The sequence below is a fragment of the Saccopteryx bilineata genome, chromosome 4 (assembly GCF_036850765.1).
Source record: "Saccopteryx bilineata isolate mSacBil1 chromosome 4, mSacBil1_pri_phased_curated, whole genome shotgun sequence".
Lineage (NCBI taxonomy): Eukaryota > Metazoa > Chordata > Mammalia > Chiroptera > Emballonuridae > Saccopteryx > Saccopteryx bilineata.
Genome location: NC_089493.1, coordinates 27,336 through 50,645, shown reverse-complemented (window position 1 = coordinate 50,645; position 23,310 = coordinate 27,336). Strand labels below are relative to the sequence as shown.

The 23,310-nt window shown below is 49.4% G+C and overlaps 1 protein-coding gene across 1 annotated transcript; it reads left to right on the top strand.

Moving 5' to 3' along the window:
- Positions 1 to 2,990: 2,990 nt before the first annotated feature.
- LOC136334098 (anomalous homeobox protein-like) lies at positions 2,991 to 13,579 on the top strand (the record flags this gene model as incomplete). Its single annotated transcript, XM_066273879.1, has 7 exons — positions 2,991 to 3,024; positions 3,200 to 3,306; positions 5,901 to 6,089; positions 8,710 to 8,838; positions 11,964 to 12,086; positions 12,894 to 13,077; positions 13,471 to 13,579. Coding segments are annotated over exons 1-7 (875 nt in total), but the record flags the coding sequence as incomplete, so codon positions are not given.
- Positions 13,580 to 23,310: the final 9,731 nt, after the last annotated feature.

The window sequence follows — 23,310 nt, the reverse complement described above, 5'->3', positions numbered from 1 at the left end:
AACTGGCAACCTCAGCATTTCCAGGTTGACGCTTTATCCACTGCGCCACCACAGGTCAGGCTGTTTTTGTAAGTTTTTAAGATCCTAAACTGAGATTGAGTCTCTGACTTGCAGAGAAGACCTGGTCAGTAGCTGGTCTTGACCTGTGGGCAGTTGTCCCAGGATTAGTGAAAGTGGCCACAGGATCCTTTAAGGCCAGTTCATGACAGTCCCCCACAACACTGCTCTTTATCATGGAGGGTTACCTCAGTCTTAGGTAATCTCATCTTCTCTATGCAGAGTGGTTTCAGGACAATTGTGTGCTCCTCACAACCAAGCCTGCCCATGTCACACTGGTGTGGCTTTGGGCTGCGGCTGAGACTGAGGGTCACAGTGTGCCTGGTGATACCTGTGCCAGCCCGGAGAGCAGATTCCCCTGGTAGAGGCTGTGGTCCAGGGACATTTGGTCAGAAAATGAGGTGGAAGTGGCCATCCCTGACCCTGGCCTTCAGAGGGGTCCTCCGTACATTAGTTCCCCCTCCTCCTCGCTGTGCACTTCAGAGAAGGACCGAGAAAGTGCCCCTGGGTCGTGGTGCAGATCAGACATGGTCTCCACAACAGACCGTGGGCTAGAAAACCAGAACACCGCTGTATCTAAAGACTTTTCAATGAAATGTTTCATAGGGTAATGCCCAATTAATAAAATTTTTATTTCACACCAACGTATACAATTCATAGTACCTCCACTCAATACAGGCACACCACATGGATTTGAAAGCCAATATTTTGCAAATTCAAGGACCTGGAATGTCCATGGTGGGCAGACATGCTGGGTGGACATTAGCAGTGGAATTGGGAAACATGAATGTCCCTGTTCTGTTCACTCTGTTATCAGGGACCTGAGACAATATCCAATTCCATTGCAGATGGACATCACAATGTGAGAGTCAGTAGGTCAGGTTTAACTGTCACTGATACAGCTGGCCCTGTGGTCCATCATGGCATCTGCCATTGTCCCCTCCATGCACACTCTCAATCCTCTAACACTTTGAAACACTAAGGGGACAGGGTTGCTCTGTGTGTCTTGGTTGCTGGGAAGTCCCAGACCGTGACCACAGAGGCACCATGACCCCTGATCTCCTGGCCATCAGCAGCAATTTAAATGATGCAATTTTCTCTCTCAAGTTAATGAGATACAACAAATAAATAGACTCTGTTCATGTCAGACCAACTCCTCACTGTCCCTGTTGAAACTGCGACCTTGAATTCCAATGGCAGACTGATAAATACCACAACCTGCACAGAAAATCTCTCATGTAGAAAGTCATCACTGTGAGGAGCACTGTGTTAGGAACGTGGAGAGCGTCCTGGAGGACAGGTTGTTTAAACCACGGACTTCTGTTAGGACTCATGGTGTCTTCCTGAAGGGAATGCCATGAATTGCCTGGCTCACACACATACAGCTCCAAGTCCAGGGGTTCCACTGCTCTACTAGTCTGTCTGCTCCCAGGAAATCTGAATGACCCGGGACCAATGTTAAGTGGACCCAGTAGTGGGATTCAAATAATTTAACAACTAGTTTTCTGCCCTAATGATCATTTTAAGTATACATAAAAGAAAGACATACCAAAGGTAGTTTATTATTTCATGCATTTAGTACTTAAATAAGAACAATAAAAGAGGTACACAAAACTAGATTATGTTACAAGAAAGAGCTTTAAAGTATCAATAAAACATTAAATAATGCCTGACAGGGTCTGTGGACTGTGCTCCAGGTTTGGGTTCCAGCGTGGGTCATCAAGGGTCTGGCCTCAGTCTGCCATCTGATCTCTGTCTCAGGTGCCTGGTGTGCATCCTCAGGCGCACAGGCTCAGGGTTGTTGTCCGGTGATCAGCATCAGCGGTCTGGCCTCCGGGTGCGCTGCCTGATGACCGGCACCGAATGTGTCAGCTTGGGGTGGGCTCCCATCCCTCATCCATCCTCTGAATCTGTTGCCTGCCGTTTGCCACCAGGGGTCCCATCTCAGGGTCCAGATTCGGCCTGTCCTTCAGTTTTTGTGTCCGTGGCCAGGTGTGCACCATCAGGCGTGTGGGCTCAGGGGCTGTGACCGGGCTCTGACCACCTTGTGGTGCCCGGCAGCTGAGGTCTGGCTTCCAGGTCATTGCTTGCTGTCCTGTAGCAGCTGTGCGGGCAGAGTCTGGGTTCTGGTTGTTATCAGTGCCCTGGGTCCAGTGCCTTACGTTAGCATCGGATGTTTGGGGTCCACCCGTGGGCGGATTCTGTGCCTGGTGGCTGACAGCAGACCTTCAGGAGGACGTACTGAGTTTGAAGGGACAGGTGGAAGGGCTGCACATTGGCGTCATGTTAGACTCAGTCTGTTCCTGTCTGTATGGCAGTTGGCGTTTCTATGTTTATCAATGTTTGGGGCTGCAGTCTCTCTTCCATGTAGTAGGTTACTTACTTTCAGGAACTTTGGGTTTACCTTAGGGCTGGGACAGTCAGAGTCCCTAGTGGGGCCAGTGCCAAGACATCGGCTTGGTTTATGGGTTTCATTAGGGTGACTACTATTGGCTCATACATGGGTAATAACAGGATGTACTTAGCGTTGAGAGGTTAGGTTGAAGGCCTAGTATTAGTGGTTCTGGAAACAGGGTTATGTTCAGAGTGTCAGGTGTAAAACAAGTACCAACTCAACAGGAAGAGCATGATTTCAGAGTTTAGGGCTTTGGGCTGTGAGTGGTGATAAGATGCAGAGTTTGGTGTCATGGATCAAGGGTTAGGATTTAGGTTGAGGCTCAGGGCAGAGACTCAGAGTTGAGACTTAAGGTTCTGGTTTAGTGTGCATCATTGAGGCTTAAATCTAGGGTTCACGCTCAGGGGTGGGACTCATGTTTGAAACTCAGAAGTTGGTGTTGGGGCTGGGGTTAGGGTTAAAGGTTTAGGGTTAGGAATTTAGGGTTAGGGGTGAGGGGTTAGGGCTTCTGTGTGCTTGGGCTCTGGGTTTGAAAGGCATGGTCATCCAGGTGGCAGTGCAGGTCACAGAAGGCAAGTGAGCAGGGTATCCACCCAAAGCTCTGACCCGGGCAGGGCCTGGCTTCCAGGCCCACCGGGGTGGGTGGCCTGGTGTCACGCAGGGGTCACCGCTTGCTCCTGCCCCCCTCCCACACCTGAGAGAAGTCGGGGTGGTGGTGTCCTCTCCTCCACTTCCGGCTGCCCCCAGGACCCACTGTCTCCATTCATGGACTGAAGACCCGCAGAGCCAGGCTCGACGGTGCCCCTGAACCCCAGAACCTCTCAGTGCTCCGGGAGTGCATGGACCCCGAGAGGGTGGCCGACTGGGGCTCTCTGGGATTGGCCACTATTGGACACTTTGTAGCAACCACACAGCTGCAGTGACATCTCCTCTAGGGAGGTGAGGATGAGCAGGTGTGCACCGGCCCAGTGGAAGTGGGGCGGGGGCAGAGGGGAGGTGGAACCCCGTAGCTCAGAGCTGATAGAGGCAGCCAGGGCTCTCGGCCTTCTCGTGGAGCAGTGCACCACAAAACATATGTGGTGTTGGGCCGTGGCCAGGGGTGTGTAGGGGTCAGCCCACAGGGTAGAGCCACCTGCCCTCCTCCTGTCCCCTCCATGCCCACCCATGGCCAGGTCTCCTCAGTGTCTAGGGTACTGTCCGCATGTGCCAGCACTTAGCCTCCTTCCTGCCTCTCCTGGAGCCCATGGAGTCCGCGCTGGAAGAAACCGGAGTCCCAAGCCGAGCACTCCTCTTCCCGTTCATGTCGAAGCCCTGGAGCCTTGGTTCCCTCGACAGGGAGAATCGCTGGGCCCGAGTCAGGGGGAGTGAAGTGGTGGCGGTGGTGGTGTAGGTTACAGCTCATCCCCGGGTGGGCGGGGAGCCGGGAGGACTGAGGGGCGTGGACAGGGGATCAAGCGCTGCGCATGGAGCGTCTCACGGCCTTAGTGGAAAGTGTGGCATCATCTTATAAAAACTTAGACATCCTGCAGCGCCGCCCGTTAACCCCCAAGAGTCTGGTTCATAGAAACAAAGCACAATTTTTTAAAAGCAATCACTAACAAGTTGTGTAAACATCTGTGGGTGCGAGGGAACAAGTTACAGCCCCTCCTTTCATGGGATAGTTTTCAGGACCATGCATATGCGCCAGGAGATGTCTGTGGGACCAGCCAGATAAGCAGTCTCTGTGCTGTTAAAAATAGGCGTATGTATACATAGATTTGTATAAAAGAGAAGATTTCATAAATCCTCCAAGTCCACCTGCTACCACTTGGGTGATGGCAGAGTGGGCTTTGGGGTGTAATGGGTCAGTGCCTGCTGGGGTCTCCACCCTGGGACCTTTTCAAGTTACCTCAAGTCTCTCCACCTGTTGTCCTCAGTGCCAACTCTGAACAGCTGTGAAGGCGAGGGAGCCAGAGTAAGGCCCTGCAAGGTCGCATTCTGTTGTGTAGGGCTCTGTGTGTGAGAGAGAGATTTAAGGCAACATTTAAATCTTTGTGCTTTTTAAACAGTAATTTTGAGGGGGGTTTTTCAAAATCAAAATTGTTAAAATCAGATGGTACTAGTCCTGTTCTGTAGGCCCCATGGCTCCTCTTTGCAGCAATGTAAATGGCATGTGCCCTTCCCTGGCCCAGGGCACCTTCTAAGACAGGGGTTGGGAAACTTTTTGGCTGAGAGAGCCATGAACGCCATATATATATATATATATATATATATATATATATATATATATATATATATAAATATATATTTGTATTTTTCTGAAGCTGGAAATGGGGAGAGACAGTCAGACTCCCGCATGCGCCCCACCGCACGCCCATCAGGGGGCAACGCTCTGCCCACCAGGGGGCAACGCTCTGCCCACCAGGGGGTGTCACTCTGCCCCAACCAGAGCCACTCTAGTGCCTAGGGCAGAGGCCAAGGAGCCATCCCCAGCGCCCGGGCCATCTTTGCTCCAATGGAGCCTCGCTGCGGGAGGGGAAGAGAGAGACAGAGAGGAAGGAAAGGGGTAGGGGTGGAGAGGCAGATGGGCGCCTCTCCTGTGTGCCCTGGCCGGGAATCGAACCTGGGACCTCTGCATGCCAGGCCGATGCTCTACCACTGAACCAACCGGCCAGGGCAACGCCACATATTTTAAAATGTCATTCCATGAGAGCCATACAACGACCCGTGTACGTGACGCATTATCCAATAAAAATTTGGTGTTGTCCCAGAGGACAGCTGTGATTGGCTCCAGCTACCCGCAACCATGAACATGAGCGGTAGGAAATGAATGAATTACAATACATGAGAATGTTTTATATTTTTAAAGTTATTATTTTTTTATTAAAGATGTGTCTGTGAGCCAGATGCAGCCATCAAAAGAGCCACATCCCTGTTCCCAACCCCTGTTCTAAGGGCTGGGAGAAGCCTCAGCATCCATCTGGAAAATGCTTGGGAACTCTGATGACCTCACCACACATGGCACGCAGCCCAGAGGGAGAGTGAAATGAAACAATTACCACATTTATGAAACAGGTGGTAATCGGATGGGTAGGGTACCAGGATGGTGCCTGTGTGAGGGGCACAGTGCGGGGTGGGAACAGATGAAATGTTCAGAGGAGTGACAGCACCTAGCTCAGTTGGAGTGCACAACCCAGGACGAAGGTGTTTTGGAGGGAGTAAAAGGAAATCCAGTGGGCGTCTGGTCCTCCTGCCTTTTCAAGTGAGTTCTCATTGTTGCCATCTTACAAGTGCCTGTGGCAAGAGGGGCCTCAGAGTTGGTCTGAGAATTGATGGATCATCAGCCTGTGGTCAGCGCTGGCCATGGTCACGACTGTCATCTTGTTTGTAGAAGGTGTAACTTAACACAGGATGCAGAGCTTCCTGAAGCTGCTGAGGGAGTGGGGGCATCAGCCTCCCCTTGGAATAGCTGGTGACCCTCACAGGCAGGCTGTGCCCAGACCTCCAGGATGATCCCGCCCAGGTGCAGCCCTTGGTCATGGCTGTGCTGGACAGCCAGCTCCGCCTGTTCCTCCTGGACAACAAGGATGTGGCCCTGGTGTGTGCCCATGTGCTGGCCCAGCAGGGACAGCACCAGGCTTTCTGCTGGCTGTGGGAGGTAGGACTGGTCAGGGGGTGGGGAGCGCAGAGAGAGAGGCCACAGCCACTACCAGCCTAAACAAGACAGGATGTGCAGAAGTCAGCCAGAGCCTGGGGAGGGGTGCTATAAACCATCCAGGATGGTCCACTCTCACTTTACTAGCTTCTAACTAGCTCAGAAATCTGACTTTAAAATGATCCATGTATCAGATTCTTATTGGGTGGTGGTCCTGGCTTGGAGGGCCAGCATACCAATCAGTGAGTCAAACAGACCCATGACCTCAGTCCCTCAGCCCAAGGTCAGCAGTTGAGACATTTTTAAAAAAGTTTTTTATTTTATTCAATTATTTATTTATTTATTCATTGTAGGGAAGAGAGAGAGAGAGAGAAGGGGGAGGAGCAGGAAGCAACAACTCCCATTTGTGCCTTGACCAGGGAAGCCAGAGTTTCAAACCGGCAACCTCAGTGTTCCTGATCACCAATTTATCCACTGTGCCACCACAGGTCAAGCTGCAATTGAAACCAAAAATAGGCCCCGCTGTTCAACTCAGTGGATAGAGTGTTGGCCTGGCATGCGGACATCCTGGGTTATCCCCAGTCAGGGCTCATTTGAGAAGCGACCATCTGCTTCTCTTCTCCTCCCTTTCCTTGTTCTCTCTCTCTTTCCCTCTTGCAGCCAGTGGCTCGTTTGATCTGAGTGTCAGTCTCAGGCTTTGAGGATAGCTTGGTTGATTCAAGCATCGGCCCCAGATGGAGGTTGCTGGGTGGATCCCGGTCAAGGTGCATGTGGGAGACTGTCTATCTCCCCTCCTCTCATTTAAAAACACACACACACACACACACACAAACCCCCACAAAAATATCCCTCATTCTTCTGGTGGTCCTGGGAACCTCCACTTGTTTGGGATCAAAACCTGACCCATGTAAATGTGAAAGAATTTATGGTTTTCATTTATCCACTTAATGTGACAGTGGTTCATTTTTCTGCCTAAATATTAACATGTTTGTAGGTTACTGCCTGCCCTAGACGAAAATCTCAGAAATCCTGAATTCTAAAATACAAACAGCTCAAAGGGTTTCAGTAAGGGACTTGAGGGCCTGTTTTGTCCAGTTTCACCTCATAGTATAGTTCATGCACAATTCATGCTGAGTTTTCTTTAAAGGTACTCAGTTCTTCGTGTTTCCACTCCCTCCCCTCCAAGCTGTGGGGTATTCTCCGGCCCCTCGATCTGCCTTCACACAGCAGCTGGAGGAGGTTGTAAAAGTGCAGGTGAGTCCACGTGTGCCCCAGGACTGAGCTGAGCCTGCCCGTTCTCCTGCTTGACCCCCCACGCTCCCTTCAGCTTCTTCCTCACGGCCACGCTGGATTCCTAGCTGCTTCTAGAACTCTTACGATCCTTATTTGTTCCGGAGCTATTCACTTGTCATTCCCTCTGCCAGGGGCTGGTGCATTCTTACCTTTCTGGCTCTGCTTTAAACGGCACCCCGCCCAGGTTTATCTACCAGTGCAACCCCACCTTCCACCCTGTGACTCCTTCAGGTCATAGTTAGAATCCTCTTATTTGTAAGTTTGTGGTTCCTCTGCCTCCCCTCGCTGGACTGTGGGCCCCGTGAGGGAGGGGCTGCCTCTGTTCTCACTACTGGGTCGATGACACTCAGCATAAAGCCTGGGACATGGGAGGGGCATGGTTTTTTAATCTGTCCAAATAAATGGATGAAGTAAAGAAACAAGGGAGCACACAGTTAGAGTTGTAATAACTACCACGAAGACAGCAGTGATGAAATGTGTGAATGACACCAGTGAGAAAAACTCCCAGGGGAGGGATTATAAATACCAGCAATGTCTCTGAGGAAGTAACATGAAGCTGAGATCTGGGAGGTAATGATGGGGCTAGCACACCAACAAAGGGTACTTACTGCCCAGGGCCACATCCTGCAGGCAGGAGGTTCCTGTGTGTTCTCTGACTCTTGTGCCTGAGGCTGATGGCTGATCCTGGCAGGAGACTACAAATAACAGCCCAGCAAAATGGGATTTTTCTGATTCTCACTACCTCTCTTGCCAGGACAACACTGGAGTTAAAGGCAAGAAACACACACACTGACCATGGTGTCTAGGGGAGGCCCGTGTCAGGCGTCCTTGGCTATGTTCAAAGTCTGGTTATGTGAAAAACTCACACTAGACACAGACCAGGCCCCCTTCATCCCACTTGGCTCAGAAAGCTCTTGCTGAGGACAGGAGCCAGTCCTGCTGGTGGGAGAAAAGTCTTTCATCTAAGACATGAGTCAAGCTTCCGAGCCTCAGAGCTGACACTCCTAGCACAGCTCAGCCTCTTGTAGCCGTTGGCCAGACATCAGCCATCCTGTTGCCTCATGCTCCTTGCCTGTAAGGAGTCACTGAGAGCTCTGCTCATCTGTGTGCTTTGTGGGAGGGCTGAAGTGCTGATGTGCGTCATTGGCCAGCTGGACCACCGGGGACAGAGTACTAGGCTGATGGGGATCAAAGCACTGGCCATCTGGTCATGTCCTTGCTGCCTGGCACATCAGTGAGCAGCTAGCTCTTCCAGGGATCAGGTTGGGTTAGATGGCTGTGCTCCAGGGTGGGAGAGGGTGGCGAGGTCTCAGCAGGTTCTTCTTGGCAGGGATGCCGGGTGCCAGGAGGCAGCCAGGAGCTGGTGCAGCTCTGGAACAACATTCACTACCCTCTGGTCATGAAGAGGCTCGGTGTGGCCAAACTGATCTCGGTGCAGAAGTTCTGCTGCAGGAAGAGGTATGGTCACTGGGATTTGTTCTTACTCCCTGGGGCTCCCGAGGGCTGTGCCAACCAAAACCACAGAAAGGCTTAGGTGGAACAGGCAGGGTGATAAGGGCAAGAAAAGCCAGATGAAGTACTTGGTCAAAGGTTATAGGCTTATTATCGGACAACGTGCCTGACACAGGTCTACCCTCCACCTGCTTAGCTGCTATGTGATTGCATTCCCACCTTTGCCAGTAGGCAAGGAGAGGGAGTGGTTCCCAGGACCCAGGCAGAAAGTTCGAGCTGCAGTAAGAGCCACTGCCCTCAGTGAGGGCTCTACAGGCAGGGATGTGACCTCAGTCAGTAGCGTAGCACAGCGAGGGAAGGGCAAGGGGATCTATCATGCCCTGGGTGCCACTTGCAGAGGGGCGACAAGTGGTCTCCAAGACAAACAAGAAAAGCGTAGTAGAAGCATAGATAGTGACTATTCGTAATATATTATAGGTATTTTTTTTTGTATTTTTCTTAAGCTGGAAACGGGGAGAGACAGTCAGACTCCCGCATGCGCCCGACCGGGATCCTCCCAGCACGCCCACCAGGGGGCGATGCTCTGCCCATCCGGGGCGTTGCTCTGCTGCGACCAGAGCCACTCTAGCACCTGAGGCAGAGGCCAGTGAGCCATCCCCAGCGCCCGGGCCATCTTTGCTCCAATGGAGCCTTGGCTGTGGGAGGGGAAGAGAGAGACAGAGAGGAAGGAGAGGGGGAGGGGTGGAGAAGCTGACGGGTGCCTCCCCTGTGTGCCCTGGCCGGGAATCGAACCCGGGACTTCCGCACGCCAGGCCGACACTCTACCACTGAGCCAACCGGGCAGGGCCATATTATAGGTATTTTAAGGTAGGTATTACGTTCTATTATTATTTGTATTATATTCTTATTATGAGTAAATTCTATATATTATATTATTATATGTGTTTCTGGAGGGGGGAAGGGGGTGCCAATAAAGTGTTGTGCCCTCAGCACCAGTTATGTTTGCTACGCCACTGACCTCACTACCCTCTTCTGGATGTCACCTAGCACACATTCCTCAGGTCAGGTTCTACAGGTGGTTCATGTTTTAGCACTGGCCCTCAGGACAGCAGGACCTCTAAAGAGAGTGCAAGAAGAGAATGCTACAAGCAGTAATGAGCTGTGTGTAGTGCTTAGAAGGTTGGCTGGCACACAATAGATACTAAGTAGGAGTAGGGGTTTTAAAATCATCATGGCCTGATCAGGCAGTGGCGCAGTTGATAGAGCATCAGACTGGGACATGGAGGACCCAGGTTCAAAACCCCGAGGTAGCCAGCTTGAGTGCAGGGTCACTGGCTTGAGCGTGGGATCATAGACACAGAACCCATGGTTACTGGCTTGAGCCCAAAGGTTGCTGGCTTGAAGCCCAAGGTCTCTGGCTTGAGCCCAAGGTTGCTGGCTAGAGCAAGAGGTCACTGGCTCTGCTGTAGCTCCCTGGTCAAGGCACATATGAGAAAGCAGTCAATGGACAGCTAAGGTGCCACAAGGAAGAATTGATGCTTCTTATCTCTCCCTTCTTGTCTGTCCATATCTGTCACTCTGTCACACACACACACACACACACACACACACACACACACACACACACAAAATGGGAATGTGATATATTGTTTTTTGCTGTGTTGCGGGGGCCCCTGCAATCTTTGGAGGGAGCAGAGACCTGAGCAAGCAGATGGCAGTCCCCAGGGGCATTATGATGTGATGTTAGACCCATAGAAGATGGTCACTGCAGGAGCAGAGGCCGTAGGTTCTTGAAGTCTCTGAAAGTGACTGAAGAAAGGGTTTTGTGAAGGTAGATTTTGGAGGATTTGCTAATGGCTTGAAAGTGTTGAAGAAGGAAAAGAAAGACTGAGGCCAGACTCCAGCGCTCCTGGACTGAGTGGCTGGAATCTGGTGGTTTTTCACTGAGTTGCACAGGATGTGTGTGTGGGAGGGTAGATTTGGAGAGCTGGGATCAAGCTCCATTTGGGCTGAGTGGGATTTTTTTTTGTATTTTTCTGAAGTTGGAAACGGGGAGGCAGTCAGACTCCCGCATGCGTCCGACCGGGATCCACCTGGGATGCCCACCAGGGGGCGATGCTCGGCCTATCTGGGGTGTTGCTCTGTTGCAACCAGAGCCATTCTAGTGCCTGAGGCAGAGGCCATGGAGCAATCCCCAGCGCCTGGGCCAACTTTGCTCCAATGGAGCCTTAGCTGCTGGAGGGGATGAGAGAGACAGAGAGGAAGGAGAGGGGGAGGGGTGGAGAAGCAGATGGGCACTTCTCCTGTGTGCCCTGGCCAGGAATTGAACCCTGGACTCCTGCACGCCAGGCCGACGCTCTACCACTGAGCCAACCGGCCAGGGCCTGAGTGCGATTTTTTTGACATCTGTGGGGATCTGTTCAGTTGGTATTTGGATATCAAATCTTGTGGAGACAGCATATATACAGCAGTGGTCCCCAACCTTTTTTGGGCCATGGGCTGGTTTAATGTCAGAAAATATTTTCACGGACCAGCCTTTAGGGTGGGATGGATAAATGTATCACATGACTAAGACAAGCGTCAAGAGTGAGTCTTAGATGGATGTAACAGAGGGAATCTGGTCATTTTTAAAAAATAAAACATCGTTCAGACTTAAATATAAATAAAACGGAAATAATGTAAGTTACTTATTATTTCTCTGCGGACCGGTACCAAATGGCCCACGGACCAGTACCGGTCCAAGGCCCGGGGGTTGGGGACCACTGATATACAGGATATATATAAGATATATCACTGTTTTCTATTGCAAAAATTAAATACACACAACAGTAGAGCATAACCAACCTCAGTCTCATCATCCAGCCTCAACAGTTATGGGCATTTGTCAGCTTTGGCATTTCATTGAGTGGTACTTGGAAGATCTATTGAGACCTCTGCATGTGTGGAGCGCAGTGTGGGACCAGGCAAGCACGTCCTTCTTTCAGGAGATGAGCCCCTGTGACTTTGCAGCACAGAGAGGGAGGAGAAGAAGCGGCCAGTGAGATGAGAGGAAGTGCTGGGGTGCCTAGTATTTTGCAACACATGAGGTGTATCCAGCAGAAGGGATAACTGTAACCACTTCCTCACTGCCCTCATCCAGGAACCTACCACCTGTGTCCTGAAGGCCTGAAGAGCCGGAACTTCCCCAGAGAGGTTCGCCAGAAGTTGCAAGACTTCGCCTTGGGTGTAAGCAGCAGCCCCAGCAAAGCTGAGCTGGTAAGAAAGTTAGATCAGACAACCCTCCCCTTAGCTGATCTCCACCCTTAAGTGACACCCTGCCCTTAGAGGTCCCCCCCCCCGCCACACACACACACACACACACACACACACACACACACACACACACACACACACACGTCTTCCCAGTGGCTTCTCTGCTAGGGCGCTCGTGGTCTCCGGCTATCCTTGAACCATCCTGGGTACTGGAGCTCAATGTTTGGCAGCCACAGAAGGTCCAGCCTGCACACTTAACAGGGCTTTTTTTTTTTTTTACGTGGGGTCGCGTGTGGCTTCAACAGATGGTCACTGAGCACCCGCGATGGCCAGGCACGGGGTACCAGGGTGAGGCGCGCTGAGTCTGCCTTCCTGGAGCTTCCAGATTTGGGGAGGCACATGCCGGTGGAGCCCAGTACCAGCTGAGGCCGGAAGCAGGAGGCAGGGGAGGGAACTTTGCAGGGGAAGGCGCGATGGGGCGGGAGGGAGTTTCCTCCTGTTCAGAGATCTGGTCCTGTATCCTGTGCCCATTCTCTTCCATGTCTAGCCAACAAAGCACTGCTGTATTTGGTCCATGTGATCTACCCCATCGAGTCATCAAAGCTACGCGCCCTCCTCCACTGCGTGGTTTTGTGCTTGCTCCTGAGTTAGGAAGGGCACGGGTCAGAGTTCATGTGGTCTCCATGGAGCAGCGGCTGGTGCCAGACATGGAGGCTTCGGCTCCGCACGGCCGCCCGAGTCCTGCTGCCCTGCCAGCTCGGTGCCCCCTAGGCGCGGATGGAATCGGGGCTTGACGTTCGTTTCCGGCAGGAGACCCCGAAAGCGGAGAGCCTGACCCCAGACCAGGTCTACAGCTGGTTCGCCAACTACTGGCAGCGCCAGGGGGCCGGTCTGCAGCGCGTGGAGCCGGCTGGGGACGCGGCTGAGGAGCCCCTGCAGCCCTCAGACCACCGCCGCGTCGGATTCCGGGGTGCGCAGCGGCCTCCGTGGTCAGGTGAGAGGCCCGAGGGCCCGGCCCCGTCGCTGCACCTGGTGTCCAGGGCCTGGCCTGGGTAGGGCACTCTGGTTCCAGGGGCGCCGCGCCGCGCTGGGGATCTGCACGTTCGGGACTTGAACGTGGTTCGAGAACGTGGACGCTGAGGGTCAGGTGAGGCTGCGACCCGCGTTTTGTGTTTAGAGGCCGCTGTGTGGCCATGGCCAAAAGTCAGTAGATTTGGGAAATGAGCCCAGCACGAGAATGGAGGGGGTCGTAGTTCACACCAAAGATGGATCAGGTGACAGAAAATATTGGGGTGACGCCAGCCAGGTGAGCGGCCGTTTACCTGCTGGGCAGGAGGCTGGGATTTGAGCTTCGTCCCGCCTCCTCTCCCGTCTGATTGGTTTTCAGCAGGAGGTGAGGAAGATGAGACTGCACTGTCCCTGGTGCCCTGGAAGCCTCTGGCAATGGCCTCGGACTTTTCTGGAGATAAGATAGTGCGGAAACCACTGACTCCCAGGTACGGTCGCCCCCCAATGGCTGAGAATCTTCTCCCTGTTCAGCTCTCCCACCCTCAGTGGGAGACTTGGCCTGGCACATGACCTGCAGACCACTACCCAAAGGTGTCTCTCTTTAGCCAAGCACCCGTGACCTCCCTGCCTTGCTTTTCTCACCTGTGAAGTGGGGAGTTGTAGGACCTGCCATGTGAATTGTTGCATAGATTACTGGGCTGGAGGGGGTTGTTGACAAAACCCTAGGATAGCCATCTGAGACACTAAGCATTTATGGAATATTACCGAATTTTTCACTTCTTAGATGCACCTGACCATAAGATGCACCTATAATTTTAAGGAAGAAAATAAGAAAAAAAATATTCTGAACTAAATGGTGTTAAAATATTTAATAAAATATACCACAATAGTATTTCAACAATGTAAACTCAACAGCAGTATTAACAACCATTAGCACTGTTATTAACAAGTGAGAAGAGACTTTAATGTTCAAATAAAGTTGTCGGAAACCTGCAGCAGCTAAAAAAAAATGAACATTTGCTCTATAAATTGCACGGGCATTTTCCCCTCCAGTTTTGGGGTAAAATAGTACGTCTTATGGAGCAACGAATATGGTACTTTGCATTATCGATTGCCTAGTATTCCTTTAAGATCAACCAGTATTTTATCAATCTACCATTAGGGTCTTCACAGTAAATCCCAGCTTTCAGTATTGTGGAATAATGATTGCTTGAAGGTCTTGTAAATAAATTAAGTGCTAAACTTTCTTAGGTTTCCGTAATCATATTTCTTTATTTTGATAGAAAGAGGGTCAAATAGGGACAGACAGACAGGAAGGAGAGAGATGAGAAGCATCAGTCCTTCTTTGGGGCTCCTTAGTTTATCAATTGCTTTCTCATATGTGCCTTGATAGGGAGGTGGCTATAGCAGAGTGAGTGACCACTCGCTCAAGGCAGTGACCTTGGTCTTCAAGCCAGTGGGGGGCATGTCTATGATCCTATGCTCAAGCCAGCGACCCTCCCATTTAAGCTGCTGAGCCCATGCTCAAGCTGGATGGCCGGCCCATCTGGGGCATTGCTCTACTGCAACTGGAGCCATATTAGTGCCTGAGGTGGAAGCCATGGTGCCGTCCTCCGCACCCAGGCAAACTTTGCTCCAATGGAGCCTTGGCTGCGAGAAAGGAAGAGACAGAGAGGAAGGAGAGGGGAGAGGGTGGAGAAGCAGATGGGTGCTTCTGTGTGCCCTGGTTGGGAATCGAGCCAGGGACTTCCACACGTTGTGCCAGCGCTCTACCATTGAGCCAACCGGCCAGGGCCGATAATGCATATTGTTTTCATACAACTAAAAAGATATCTGAGACAAGAATTTTGTATGGAGGTGCATATACTACTGGGGATTTTTTTCTGTTTCATCATTTTCTCTTGTCACATGTCATTACCCCAGTGTTTCAGTGATTGTACCTTCATAATGGAATGCCTGTTTGTATCTACTTGTGCACGCTTCTGTGTTTTATTTTACCTTTTCAGAATTGTCCTGTGTGTTGCAGATGTTTATCAGCATCCATTCTCTGCATTTACCGTCAGCCATTAAGAGCTAGGGCCTCAGCCTGGGGTCACAATGATCTAAAGAGTCTGTATACATTGGGGATGTTCTTGGGGGTACCCTCACCCAGGGTGAGAATCACTGATCTTTGGAGTTCAGATAATTTCTGGAACCTGAATGATCATCCTGGGGAGGAAGAATAATCCTGCCTCTCAAATGTAGGGAGTTAATCCACAGAGTATTGAAGACTACTGTGGAATGGTGTCCATCGATGAATGTGTGGGGCCATAGTGCTTTCTGGGTTCTTCTTCATGTTCCAGTGTATTGTTATGGGGAAAATACTTGTTAACACTCTGGGGGCTATATATAGTCAGTACATGTTGAGTAAGTCAACTTTAGAATGACCATTTCCTCTGTTTGAATGTGAAACCTCCCCATGGACTCCTTAGTGGCTCCCCTAGTGGCCAGGTGAGATAGGGAGCATGGAGAAGGTAGGTGCAGGGCTCCGAGGAGTCCTGGTTTTCCTGTGTAGCCTGTCCCGAGCAAGAAGTAATTTTCCACCAGTTCCTCCTCTTGCTTCTAGTCAGTGCATGAGGTGAGAGAAGAGAGGAAGAGGCAGGAAATCCAGCCTGTAATACAATAGCTACTGTGGCAGCTGTTTCTCATGTGTTGAGTGTGTTCTCTCTTTGTTCATATGGGCTCTATCTCTGTCCACATGTCACAGTCCCGAGATGAAGTCAGTAACATGGTTCAGGGGATATTAGTTAAGTGGAGGGTGGGCCTGAGGCATGCGGGTGAGTAGAAGCAGGGTTTTCATTTTTAATTTATTGATTGATTTTACAGGTACAGCGAGAGGAGTTGGGGGTGGGGAGAAGCATTCATTTGTTTTTTCATTTAATTGTGCTTTTCATTGGTTGCCTCCTGTATGTGCCCTGACCAGGAATGAACCTGTAACCTGGGGCAATGCTCCAGCTGACAAGAGCTGTCCTGTCCAGGGCCTTTATTTATTTGTTCATGTTTATAGGATGTTTATAAAAGCTGGGACAGTGGTAGAAGGAAAGTCTTACAACAGAAGAAGCAACAGGAGAGCCCATGTGGGCAGCTTTGGTCACTGGTAAGTCAGACAATAGGGCACCTTGGAGACAGGTTCAGGGGATCAGCCCTGGCTGAGCTTTCACTGCCCACTGGTCCCCTGGGTGCACAGCTCCTGGGGTCCCATAGAGCTTAGGAGAGCTCCCCTGGGGGAGAAGAGGAGGAGGAGTGAGAACCCAAACTAGTCTATTTCATTTTGTTTTCTGTGCTGTGCAGCACCAGATAAGACATGAAATTTTTTCTTCCTATAAAGCAGAGATACTACATTATCTTAAACTATATTTATGTATCATATTATTTTGATTAGGTGTTTTATCACTAAACCAAACCATTTCAGCCCTAAGAACCAAAGATGAGACAACCACATACCGGTCCAGTGCTGATGTTGGAGGACCGCTACGTTCCCTACTCTCACAGGAGTAAGAGCTGTGGTGACAGGACACCCCACCTTCTCATGTGGGACCCTCCCCACCCTCACAGGACTCGAAGTGAACATCACAGGACCCTGAACCTCTCAGGTTGGGGTTCTCCACAGTCACATGACCTAGAAATGATGTCAAAGTGCCCCATACTCTCAGGAGGATCCATATTTCACAATGAATGGGCCCAGAGGTTATGTGAAAGGGTCCCCAACTGTAACCTGAGGGAACCTGTCCCCACACTATCTCTCTCGTGTGGGAATCCTTTTCATAGTGGCAGAATCCAAAGTCATGTGACCCCTCTTAGGCGGGCCTCCTCACCACAGTCATAAGACCCGGCACTGATGTACCAGGACTCCTTACCGTCCTTAGGAGGACCCCCTTCTTACATCACAGAGTCCAGAGCCAACATTACTGGACTGTCCACTCTCTGTTTTTGACCCTTCCACACAATCACCAGACCCAGAGCAGCTGTGACAGAATTGCCCAAGCTCTCAGGGAAATAACTTTCTTTGCAGTCACACGATCCAAAAATGATAGAACACCCTCCCTATTATCTCAGGGAGGGACCTCTTTTCACACTTCCTGGTCCCAGAGCTGATGAGACAGGACCCCCTCTTCTCACAAAGAGGGGCCCTTCCACATCTCAGTGAGCCCAGAGCCAATGAGACAGGATCTTCTGTTCTCTCTGGTGGGACCATTTCCCATGCTCTCAGAAAACAGAACCAATGTGACAGGACTCCCTACTGTGTCGAGTCCGCTTCTGGTTTATTGGGTCAGTCCACTGCTCAGGTTGTGTCGACTAGTCTGTGGGGTCCTGATTCTGTCTGTTTCCTCTGGTGTTTGTCCAGTAATGGTTGTTAGCTTCATGTTGACAGGAAGTTAGATATGGATGGGGAAGGAGAGCAAGGGAATCCGACATTGTATTCTATAAAACTCAGAATGTCTGCTCCAGGGAGAAGCCTCAAGGCTCCATTTAGTCTAATCTGATAGAAGGCTCCAGTATTCACAGGCTTGATGGGACATTAGAGGAATCCATTGTGTCCTGAGAAGTCTATTGTCCCCTCAGCCCTTGGAGCTTCCCCAAGACACTGTCACGCTAGGTGAGAGGGAAATGATTTCATTTAGGAGAAGTCCTCTGGGAGTCAGAAATGGGTGGGAAACACTGAGGCTGGGAGTCTAGCGTTTATGGTCAGGAAAGTTGTCCTTCCCAGCTGAAGAATAGAAACACGGTCCTAACAGAGATCTGGGTCTTTCTTTGCCACTTTGTTCTGCCCTCTTGCTGAGAGAAGCAGTGGCCACGTTGTGGATTCATCACTTTACTTTTCATTGGTTTTCTAAATTTATCCATTCCAGACAGAGAGAAGCATTCACTCATTGCTCCACTTAGTTGTTCCATTTAGTTATGTGCTCATTGGTTGCTCCTTTTAGGTGCTGACAATGGGGCTCACATCTGTCACCTAGACATTTTGGAAAATGGCATCTGCACTGAGCTATTCAATATATGGCCAGTGCCCTATAGGGTTTTTTTAATGTAGTATTTTAATTATAATTCAATTGAAGTTATTTTATATTTTCAATTGTGATGCATTTGGAGGGTTATTTAGAAAATGTCATTTATACCTTAAACCATGAAGAGCTTGTAGGTCCTTCTTATTAATATTTTTTATGTTCATGGCCATGACAGCAAGACACACACTTTATGTTCTTTCAAACCATGAAGCTTGTTGAGGTTGCTTTCTGTTTCTTTGTGGCCTCTTTTTTTTTTTTTTTTTTCATTTCTCTGAAGCTGGAAACAGGGAGAGACAGTCAGACAGACTCCCCGCCCTACCGGGATCCACCCGGCACGCCCACCAGGGGCGATGCTCTGCCCCCCAGGGGGTGATGCTCTGCCCATCCTGGGCCCGCCATATTGTGACCAGAGCCACTCTAGCGCCTGAGGCAGAGGCCACAGAGCCATCCCCAGCGCCTGGGCCATCTTTGCTCCAATGGAGCCTTGGCTGCGGGAGGGGAAGAGAGAGACAGAGAGGAAAGCGCGGGGTGGAGGGGTGGAGAAGCAAATGGGCGCTTCTCCTATGTGCCCTGGCCAGGAATCGAACCCGGGCCCTCCGCACACTAGGCCGATGCTCTACCGCTGAGCCAACCGGCCAGGGCCTTTGTGGCCTCTTTAAATATGTTTGAGGTGTGCCTCTTTGTCACCTTGTGCACATGCCAGGTTCAGAAGAGAAGTTAAGTACAAGTACCTTAGTGTTAGACATGAAGACTGCAAGGAACAGCTTGTTGACCCCCTTACCTTATTTCTTGTGTCCAGTAGGTTTTGGATTTTCCAACAAAAATAATCTGTCAGATGTGTCACATGTTCTCAAATTAGCTGCATGTTATCCATGTCACCTTTTTCCCAAAGTGAGAAGCAGGGAGGAGGCAGACAGATAGACCTCCACATGCGCCCGACCGGGATCCACCCGGCATGCACACCAGGGGGCAATGCTCTGCCCATCTGGGGTGTTGCTGCACTGCAATTGGAGCCATTCTAACACCTGAGGTGGAGGCCATGGAGCCATCCTCAAGCCTGGGCCAACTTTGCTCCAATGGAGCCTTGGCTGTGAGAAGGGAAGAGAGAGACAGAGAGGAAGGAGATGGGGAAGGGTAGAGAAGCAGATGAGTGCTTCTCCTATGTGTCTTGACTTGGAATCGAATTTGGGACCTCCACACGCCCGGCCGACGCTCTACTGCTGAGCCAACCGGCCAGGGCCTGTCCATATCACCTTTAAGAATCCAAGATTCTGGCCTGACCTGTGATAGCATGGTGAATAGAGTATCTATTTGGAACACTGAGGTTGCTGGTATAAAACTCTATGGTTGCGGGGTAAAGGCACACATGAGAGGCAACTACTCTGAGGTGATACTTTCAACTTCTTCTCCCTTTCTCACTGTCTCCTCTCTTTTCTCTATAATCAATCTATAATTTTTCCCCCAAAATCTAAGATTCTGTTATTCAGGTTTTTGAAATATCCATTATATGCAATATAACCTCATTGTCTTGTATTCTTAGGAATATGAATTTTCCTTGAGCATTTATTATATGTTGAATATCTCTTGTCCATCTGATTATTTCACCTGATTATTAGCCCACCTGCTAGAACTTTCAAAGTATGAGGAAATTTTAAATTTCATCCCCCACAGTGTTGATGAGCTGGCATGTGATGTGAGTGGCTGGGGCACTAACTCTTGGGGAGTCCTGCAGCTGAGATCATGGACATATGTCAGCTAAGAGTAAGCATTATTTCTGTTCTGTCTGTCAGTTACTTGGTTTATTTTTGTGGGGTTTGATAGAATGTGGTAGTGCTGTGAGTTATGTTTCTCTCTTCTACATTTACATTGGTAGTGAAATATATATTTTAGCTTCTTTTTTGAATTTAGGGAGCTATGAGATTTCCTTTATGGAGTCCTGGCTCTGTTTGCATTGTAAATATCAGGTTCAGCTCCTGCATCTGTTGTGCTGCAAGTGGGGTCAGGCGTTTGGCTCTATGTCTGAAGTTTGGTTATGGGCTCTTGGTTACAGATCAGGAGTCTATCTCCAGGGTCTGTGATTGAATCTGTATTCTGTTGTGCATCTGGGGTCTGGGGTCCCTTTGCATGTAGCCTCATATCCGAGTTCCAGTGTGGGGCCCACGAGCAGCTTCATGTTCTAGGGCAGGGTCCCCAAACTACGGCCCGTGGGCCTCATGCAGCCCCCTGAGGCCATTTATCCGGCCCCCGCCGCACTTCCGGAAGGGGCACCTCTTTCATTGGTGGTCAGTGAGAGGAGCATAGTTTTCATTGAAATACTGGTCGGTTTGTTGATTTAAATTTACTTGTTCTTTATTTTAAATATTGTATTTGTTCCTGTTTTGTTTTTTTACTTTAAAATAAGATATATGAAGTGTGCATAGGGATTTGTTCATAGTTTTTTTTATAGTCCAGCCCTCCAACGGTCTGAGGGACAGTGAACTGGCCCCCTGTGTAAAAAGTTTGGGGACCCCTGTTCTAGGGCACTCTGGTGTCCACGGTGCCATGTCAGTTTCTGGCATTGGTGATTCCTACTCTCAGTTGGCTCTGTAGACCAGTGTTTGGTGTTCAGTGCTGAGTACTCTTTACTTTGGGAGTTGGTCCAGTGCTCAGCTTCAGTTGTCTAGAGTCTTTGGGGTCCTGATTCTGTCTAAGGTTCAGTAATGGTTGTTATGTTCACATTGGCAGGAAAGTAGATACTGATGGGGAAAGAAAGCAAAGTGAGTTGGAGATTCTATTCTATAAAACAATATGTGGCCTTGGCCACTTGGCTCAGTGGTAGACTGTTGTGGACCATAAATGGCAAAAAACAATTGTAGATTTGAGGCTTAGCAAAAGGCAAAAGGCTAAGTTCTCCCCCCACCCCCACCACTTCAATATTGGCTATGAGGATTTGCACCCACTTCACTTGCTTCCTTAAGTTGCTGGAAGCAATTTACATGCCCTTCCTCTTACTCTTTGTTCAGATGTTGGTTGATTTCACTTAGGCATGGTGGAGGGATTCTTGTTTATGCCTTGGGAGAGTTCCTGTTTTAGCCTTGGATGTATAACTTTGTATCAAGAACTTCCTTGATTTGTATATGGCTATATAATAAAGCAAACTGGGGCTATGGGGCACTCGGACATTGCCATCAACATTGAAGAGTCCTCCTGATCCCATCCTTTTTTCTTAATAAGTATATTTTCTTAATCCCACACCATTCTCTCTCAAAACCCAGAATTAAGAGCCACGCTGGTCCATGGCAGTAGAGCATCAGCTCTACATGTGGAAGTCCTGGGTTTGATTCCTAGCCAGAGCACACAGGAGAAGCGCCCATCTGCTTCTTCATCCTTCACCCTTTCCTTTTTCTCTATTTCTCTCTTCCTCTCCCACATCCAAGGCTTCATTGGAGCTAAATTGGCCTGGGTGCTGAGTATGGTTCCAGTTACAATGAAGCAATGCCCCAGATGGCAGATCACCCCCTAGTGGGCATGCCGGGTGGATCCTGGTAGGTGGCATGTGGGAGTCTGTCTCTTTGCCTCAGTGCTTCTCACTTCAGAAACAAACAAACAACAAACAAAAAAAAAACAAAAAATGGAGTCTGTGTTCCAGGGAGAAGGCTCAGGGTTCCATTTAGTTTAATCTGATGGAAGGCTCCAGTATTCATAGGCTTGATGGCATATTAGAGGAATCCATTGTGTCCTGAGAAGTTCATTGTCCCTTCAGCCCTCTGGCTCAGGTTTGGGAGGAGTTTCCCCAAGGCACTGCCGAGGGGAAACAAGAGGGAAAAGGTTCCATTGTAGGAGAGGCACCATGGGAGTAAAAAATGGGTGGGAAGCACTGAGGTTCAGAATCCAGAGTGTTTATGGTCAAGAAAGGTCATCCTTCCCAGCTGAAGAATACAAACATGGTCCTAATAGAGATATGGGCCTTTTTATTCTGCCTTCCTGCTGAGAGAAACACAGTGGCCACGATGTGGATTCATCATTCCACTTTTCATTGGTTTTCCAAATTTATCCATTCATTTGAGACAGAGAGAGAGAAGCATTCACTCATTGCTCCACTTAGTTGTTCCATTTAGTTATGTGCTCATTGGTTGCTCCTTTTAGGTGCCGACAATGGGGCTCACACCAGTCACCTGGCATTTGGGAAAATGGCATCTGCACTGAGCTACATGGCCAGTGCCCTATAGGGTTTTTTTAATGTAGTATTTTAATTATAATTCAATTGAAGTTACTTTATATTTCCAAATGTGATGCATTTGAGGGTTATTTAGAAAATGTCATTTATACCTTAGACCATAAAGAGCTCGTAGGTCCCTCTTATTAATATTTTTTAGGTTCATGGCCATGACAGCAAGACACACACTTTATGTTCTTTCAAACCATGAGCTGTTTAAGGTTGTTTTTTGTTGCTTTATGGTCTCTTTAAATATGTTTGAAGTGTGCTTCTCTGTCACCTTGTGCACATGCCAGTTTCAGATGAGAATTTAAGTACAAGCACCTTAGTGTTAGACAGGAAGACTGCAAGGAGCAGCTTGTTGACCCCCTTACCTTATTTCTTGTGTCCAATAGATTTTGTGATTTCCCAACAAAAATAATCTGTCAGATGTGTCACATGTTCTCAAATTAGCTGCATGTTATCCATGACACCTTTGTGAACTAAGATTCTAGCCTGACCTGTGGTGATGCAGTGGATGGAGCATTGATGTGGAATGCTGAGGTTGCTGGTTTGAAACTCGAGGCTTGCTGGGTCAGGGCGCAGGTTAGAGGCAACTCCTCTGAGGTGATGCTTCCTGTTCCTTCCCCCTTTCTATCTCTTCTGTCTTTTTTTTCTAAAATCAATCAATATATTTTTTTTCAAAAAGTTTCGATTCTGTTATTCAGTTTTTTGAAATGTTCTATACACCCAGTATAACCTCATTGTCTTGTATTCTTGGGAATATCTTTTCCCCTTGAGCCTTTATTATACATTGAAATAACATCCCTTGTTATTTCACTTTATTATTAGCCCAGTTGCTAGAATTTTTAAAGTATAAGTACATTTTTTAAAATTTTATTCCCCACAGTGTTGGGGCATGTGACATGAATGGCTGGGGCACTAACTCCTGGAGAGTCCTGCAGCTGAGATCATGGACATGTGTCGGCTAAGGATAACC